At 40.0% G+C, this 7,500-nt stretch overlaps 1 protein-coding gene across 1 annotated transcript in view; it reads right to left on the minus strand.

Annotated features, from left to right (window-relative positions):
* Positions 1-6,230: 6,230 nt before the first annotated feature.
* LOC129096378 (uncharacterized) overlaps positions 6,231-7,500 on the minus strand; it is a 2,282-nt gene continuing 1,012 nt past the window's right edge. Inside the window, exon 2 of the mRNA XM_054605145.1 lies at positions 6,231-7,500. This exon is cut by the window's right edge and continues 565 nt beyond it. Coding sequence (XP_054461120.1) covers positions 7,326-7,500 — 175 coding nt within the window. The 3' untranslated portion in view covers positions 6,231-7,325.

Genomic DNA, 7,500 nt, shown 5'->3' on the forward strand with positions numbered 1-7,500 from the left:
TCTTTGTGATCTGCGCATTCACCTCACCAGTCACCAATATCACTAATAGAGCCCTTTAGTCCTGTCCTTGGCAGGACGTTTCCAGTCAGGCTGCTTTTTTATTTCTCTTCTGTGAAAGGAAGCCAGAACTTGGCATGGGAAATACAAAAATACAGCAGTTTCTGAGCTTTTTTCATCCAGGTGATGACCATTTTCTATAATTATCAGACTACCAGTGTGAACTGATACTGACAGCGTCTTATTCACCCACATTTCCTGTCTTTAGTGGGTTTTGGGCGAGGTGATACACGCACTCCTCACTGCTGCGTCCTTTAGTAGTGAGCTTGTTAACAGTGCTGTACAGGGTATTATTGGGTGGTGTGGAGGTGCTTTCCATTTCCCTGATGCTTGTCCAGTAGTATGGACTTTCAAAATAAGACTCCCTCGCTGGCTGCTCCACTCCACATTCAATCTCCTCATAAATCACCTCAGGAACAGTTTCATCCAAGTTGGTGGTTTTCTCCATTCTGTTTTTGAAGCAGAATTTCAGGGTAAAGATCAACAAAAGCACCAACGCAACACCCACCACGACACCAACTGGTATCTTCCAAACATCTGAGGGTTGTTGGTTCTCTGCGTCTTCAGCGTTTCCCTTCTGGTCTGGTCCAAGGACAGGACCCAGTCCGTCATTTATTGGCCTGTCTGTTACTTTTCCAGCATTAGGACCCACCGTGTTGGTATCTGTTATCACGTTCAGATATACTTTTGCTGTATTACAGAAATACATCAAACTATCAGAGGACTTAACATTTGTTATTACCAGTGAATTGTCTGCCAGGGAACCGTAGCGCTTGTCAAATCTTTTCTCGACGCCGTTTTGGATTTTGACAAGTGTCACCTTATTACCATTTATGAAGCGGCTCCATGTTACATTTCCCTTCCCACAAGGACAGGGAAGTGTAGCCACTTTGTTCTGCAGCACAGTCACTTCAGGAAATGCTGTAAAGTAAAAAGGACGTAATAAGTAGGCTGATAAATGTTTGCTGGACGTTTCTGTTAATTGTCTTTATGTCACTGTAGGTCGTTGGCTTCTGAAAGACCCCAACAGCCATGACAAGCTTGAGAACTTATTTTCTCATAGGAATTTTTAAAAATCTGTCTTTTCCCTAAAAAAACTCAGGTAATTTCTTTGTTTCACCTTCATGGTGCCTTGAAGTGGATTCATATTTACTAGGCTAATGAGAAACGCCCATTTAAACAGCCTGATAATGTTGTAAGTAAACCCTAAGACTTTATTGATACCAAAATGTATTTATGCCAAAACCAAAACCTGAGATTCATAAATATCATGTTGATAAAAAGCTGATAAATTAGATTTTCTTACCGTTAGAGCTGTAACAGAAACATCCAGCGAGGAAGAAGTAGAGATAGAGCGACATGTCTGCAGCCTGTGAACCTCGTTAAGTGACATACGATGAACACAGCCTTCTTTTTGTAGCTAAGATGACGTTATGATAGAGGAAGTTGTGGTAGAAATAATTTTTTTTACTGGCTGTTTTCAAACAGATCAGTGTGTGTGGGAAGTTTTTGTGAAATATATAATACAATACAATTTCTTTTACAAATAAATCATTTTTTTACACAAAATTCATTTAAAATATCTAATTAACCATGCAATTTAAAAATAAAATAATTTCTGAAAGATCATTCCAGTAAAATACCAACAAAGCCCTGTGTGTGTGTGTGTGTGTGTGTGTGTGTGTGTGTGTGTGTGTGTGTGTGTGTGTGTGTGTGTGTGTGTGTGTGTGTGTGTGTGTGTGTGTGTGTGTGTGTGTGTGTGTGTGTGTGTGTGTGTGTGTGTGTGTGTGTGTGTGCAGCTCACAGTAATCTCCACTTGGTGGCGGCCCTCTGCCTCCTCTCTCTCCCGGTGTCTGTTCCTCAGCTCGGCCTTCGTCTCCTCCAGTCTTGTCCCTCTCCATCTGGAAGTAGCTCCAGGGATTCTGCAGTTTAGGGATTCTTTTGCTGGGAAACCTTCAAAATATTACTCATAAAATGAAATAAAGTCGAAAGGTTGATTGTTTAATATGCATAGAACAGTTTTGAGTAGCAGTAGATTGATATCATTTTCCATCTATCTGGATATGACACCTTCTTTCCCGTCTAGATTCTCTGTGAGTTTGCCAGCCAGCAGAGGATCAGAGAGGATCTCCAATAGGCCATCGTAGAGAACCAACGTGTGCTGAGTTTGGCCCAGGCCCGCCTGACTTTGCGGCCCCAGAGGCCGGCTAAAGAGCAATGCCACGATCCGGCTCAGTCCCAGCTGCTCGCCGAGGTCCAGCAGCTCAACGCTCACATCAACAAGTAAGACCAGAACACACTCGCCTCTGATGTGACGGGAAAAGGAAGCAAATGTTTTATAAAGGGACACGGTGGAAGTTTAATGATGTCAGAGTGGACACACGTTTCTACCATACCAACACATCTAGAACATAAATACAACAAAGAGAAGAAATCAAACATTATGATAATGCAAACGTCAATTTAACATTTAATAATGAGTTTTAGAAAATATGTATACCAGTAATAGCACTATGAAGTTTTTCATGTGTTAATGTAACTTCTGCAGGAGGTTCATATGTGTTCAAATATATGTATTTGAAGCTTTTTATATGAGACTTTATCTGCAACTGATCCTTTTTTATTTTAGATAAACTGAGAAAATTGCTCAATATGATGTTTCCGACTCAAAGTATTTTACTTACTGGTTTAGAGAGAGGCAATTAGCATTACAGTTTAGTATTTGTATTTAACAAAAGGAACATTACAAAGTTATCAAGGTTCAGTGTTTATTTATTGTCTTTCCACAACACAGGGTTGCACAACAAAATGTGAGTATACTCCCTTTATTACAGAAGCCCTGAGTAAGGAAAACACATTCTGGTGATCCATTTTATAATATTCTGAATTAAATTGTTTTCCCTTCCGTATAAATGACTTAAAGATAAAACACAAACGTTTTTTGACTGGATGATCGTTGCGAGTTCCTTAAATTCTTTTTTTTGTTACCTGTAAAAACAGAAAAAAAAATTGGTTCTAGCAGATGCATTTATTTTGTCAGGATCAATTGCATCATGTTATAACACTAATTTTGGCTAAAGAGGCTAAAGTGCACCACTAGGCCATGTTCTTAATAACACCAAAAGCACTCATGTTTTCTTCTGGGTAAGTTTAACTGTACATAACTTGTTATCACACAATACGCACAATTTTTTCCCAACTGTTTTCATAGATGAAAAAAAAGAAATTAAGGAACTAATGCCCGGTTCACTTTAAACAACTTCCACACATAACAAAACACCACAAAAATGTTTGACTAAACAAAACAAAAACTATTTCATTATGGTGGAGAACTGAGGAAAGAAGCTGCAGCAGTGTGTCTTTGTGTTCTACGCAGGCACCTCAACAGTCACCCGCCACAGAGCCCTCCTGTCCTGGACGATTGCATTTCACTTGCCAGGGTTGTTATGTTTCCAGGCAACTGATACTGACAGCGTCTTATTCACCCACATTTCCTGTCTTTAGTGGGTTTTGGGCGAGGTGATACACGCACTCCTCACTGCTGCGTCCTTTAGTAGTGAGCTTGTTAACAGTGCTGTACATATTATTATTAGGTGGTGTGGAGGTGCTTTCCATTTCACTGATGCTTGTCGAGTAGTATGGACTTTCAAAATAAGACTCCCTCGCTGGCTGCTCCACTCCACATTCAATCTCCTCATAAATCACCTCAGGAACAGTTTCATCCAAGTTGGTGGTTTTCAATTTTTTTTAGGCAGAATTCCAGGGTAAAGATCAACAAAAGCACCAACGCAACACCCATCCACGACACCAACTGGTATCTTCCAAACATCTGAGGGTTGTTGGTTCTCTGCGTCTTCAGCGTTTCCCTTCTGGTCTGGTCCAAGGACAGGACCCAGTCCGTCATTTATTGGCCTGTCTGTTACTTTTCCAGCATTAGGACCCACCGTGTTGGTATCTGTTATCACGTTCAGATATACTCTTGTTGTATTACACCAATACATCAAACTATCAGAGGACTTAACATTTGTTATTACCAGTGAATTGTCTGCCAGGGAACCGTAGCGCTTGTCAAATCTTTTCTCGACGCCGTTTTTGATTTTGACAAGTGTCACCTTTTTACCATTTATTAAGCGCCTCCATGTTACATTTCCCTTCCCACAAGGACAGGGAAGTGTAGCCACTTTGTTCTGCATCACAGTCACTTCAGGAATCCCTGTAAAATATAAAGGACGTAATCAAGTAGGCTGATAACATTTTTGCTGAACGTTTCTGTTAATTGTCTTTATGTCACTGTAGGTCGTTGGCTTCTGAAAGACCCCAACAGCCATGACAAGCTTGAGAACTTATTTTCTCATAGGAATTTTTAAAAATCTGTCTTTTCCCTTGAAAAACTCAGGTAATTTCTTTGTTTCACCTTCATGGTGCCTTGAAGTGGATTCATATTTACTAGGTTCATGAGAAAAGCGCATTTAAACAGCCTGATGATATTGTAAGTAAACCCTAAGACTTTATTGATACCAAAATGTATTTATGCCAAAACCAAAACCTGAGATTCATAAATATCATGTTGATAAAAAGCTGATAAATTAGATTTTCTTACTGTTAGAGCTGTAACAGAAACATCCAGCGAGGAAGAAGTAGAGATAGAGCGACATGTCTGCAGCCTGTGAACCTTGTTAAGTGACACATGATGAATACAGCCTTCTTTTTTATCTAAGATGAAGTTATGACGGAGGAAGTTGTGGTAGAAATATTTTTTTTTACTGGCTGTTTTCAAACAGATCAGTATGTGTGGGAAGTTTTTGTGAAAAATATAATATAATACAATTTATTTTACAAATAAATCATTTTTTTACACAAAATTCATTTAAAATATCTAATTAACCGTTGTATAATAAACTAAACATGCAATTTAAAAATAAAATAATTTCTGAAAGATCATTCCAGTAAAATACCAATAAAGCCCTGTGTGTGTGTGTGTGTGTGTGTGTGTGTGTGTGTGTGTGTGTGTGTGTGTGTGTGTGTGTGTGTGTGTGTGTGTGTGTGTGTGTTGTGTGGGTGTGTGTGTGTGTGTGTTTGTGTGCGTGTGTGTGTGTGTGTGTGTGTGTGTGTGTGTGTGTGTGTGTGTGTTTGTGTGGGTGTGTACATGTGTGTGTGTGTGTGTGTGTGTGTGTGTGTGTGTGTGTGTGTGTGTGTGTGTGTGTGTGTGTGTGTGTGTGTGTGTGTGTGTGTGTGTGTGTGTGTGTGTGTGTGTGTGTGTGTGTGTGTGTGTGCAGCTCACAGTAATCTCCACTTGGTGGCGGCCCTCTGCCTCCTCTCTCTCCCGGTGTCTGTTCCTCAGCTCGGCCTTCGTCTCCTCCAGTCTTGTCCCTCTCCATCTGGAAGTAGCTCCAGGGATTCTGCAGTTTAGGGATTCTTTTGCTGGGAAACCTTCAAAATATTACTCATAAAATGAAATAAAGTCGAAAGGTTGATTGTTTAATATGCATAGAACAGTTTTGAGTAGCAGTAGATTGATATCATTTTCCATCTATCTGGATATGACACCTTCTTTCCCGTCTAGATTCTCTGTGAGTTTGCCAGCCAGCAGAGGATCAGAGAGGATCTCCAATAGGCCATCGTAGAGAACCAACGGTTCCTGAGTTTGGCCCAGGCCCGCCTGACTTTGCGGCCCCAGAGGCCGGCTAAAGAGCAATGCCACGATCCGGCTCAGTCCCAGCTGCTCGCCGAGGTCCAGCAGCTCAACGCTCACATCAACAAGTAAGACCAGAACACACTCGCCTCTGATGTGACGGGAAAAGGAAGCAAATGTTTTATAAAGGGACACGGTGGAAGTTTAATAATGTCAGAGTGGACACACGTTTCTACTATACCAACACATCTACAACATAAATACAACAAAGGGAAGAAATCAAACATTATGATAATGCAAACGTCAATTTAACATTTAATAATGAGTTTTAGAAAATATGTATACCAGTAATAGCACTATGAAGTTTTTCATGTGTTAATGTAACTTCTGCAGGAGGTTCATATGTGTTCAAATATATGTATTTGAAGCTTTTTATATGAGACTTTATCTGCAACTGATCGTTTTCAATTTTTTACATAAACTGAGAAAAATGCACAAAAAAGACGTTTCTGACTCAAAGTTTTTTTTTATTGGTTTGGATAGAAGCAATTAGCTTAACAGTTTAGTATTTGTACTTAACAAAAGGAACATTACATTACAGTCATTTAGCAGACGCTTTTATCCAAAGCGACTTGCAATCAGTAGTATATTACATATCATTCACCCATTCACACACTGATGACAGGCTACCATGCAAGGTGCCACCATCAGACTCTAACTAACATTCATCATCCAGTCCACACCGATGGCAAGCCTTCAGGAGCAACTTGAGGTTAAGTGTCTTGCCCAAGGACACATCGACTGCCGAGGCCGGGTATCGAACCACCGACCCTCTGATTGGAGAACTACCTTGCTCTCCACTACGCCACAGCCGCACGTTACAAAGTTATCATTACAAATTCCAGATATCCAATTTCTAATATTCTGAATTATATTGTTTTCCCTTCTGTATTCATGACTGAAAGACAAAACAAGTTCCTTAAATTCTTTTTTTTAAACGGACAAAAAAATGGTTTGTAGCAGGTTATTTCTTTTGTCAGGATTAATTGCATCATGTTATAACACAAATTGTGGCTACAAGAGGCCAACGTGCATCACTACACCATGTTCTAAATAACTCTAAAAGCACTCATGTCTTCTTCAGTTTAAATGTACATAACTTGTTAACACACAATATGTACCATTCACCAACTTTTTTTTCCCGACCTGTTTTCACAGATGAAAAAAAGTGAAATTAAGGAATTTATGCTCGGTTAACTCTACACAACATCCACACTTAACAAAACACCACAAGAAAATGTAACTAAACAAAACAAAAAAAAGGTTTTGTGGTGGAGAACTTAGGAAAGAAGCTGCTCTGTACAGCAGCAGTGTGTCTTTGTGATCTGCGCATTCACCTCACCTCACCAATATCACTAATAGTCGAGCCCTTTAGTCCTGGGCGATTGCATTTCACTTGGCAGGGTTTTAATGTTTCCAGTCAGGCTGCTTTTTTTATTTCTCTTCTGTGAAAGGAAGCCAGAACTTGGCACGGGAAATAAAAAAATACAGCAGTTTCTGAGCTTTTTTTCATCCAGGTGATGACCATTTTCTATAATTATCAGACTACCAAGTGTGAACTGATACTGACAGCGTCTTATTCACCCACATTTCCTGTCTTTAGTGGGTTTTGGGCGAGGTGATACACGCACTCTTCACTGCTGCGTCCTTTAGTAGTGAGCTTGTTAACAGTGCTGTACAGGGTATTATTGGGTGGTGTGGAGGTGCTTTCCATTTCCCTGATGCTTGTCGAGTAGTATGGACTTTCAAAA

Source organism: Anoplopoma fimbria, chromosome 9 (assembly GCF_027596085.1).
Source record: "Anoplopoma fimbria isolate UVic2021 breed Golden Eagle Sablefish chromosome 9, Afim_UVic_2022, whole genome shotgun sequence".
Classification (NCBI taxonomy): domain Eukaryota; kingdom Metazoa; phylum Chordata; class Actinopteri; order Perciformes; family Anoplopomatidae; genus Anoplopoma; species Anoplopoma fimbria.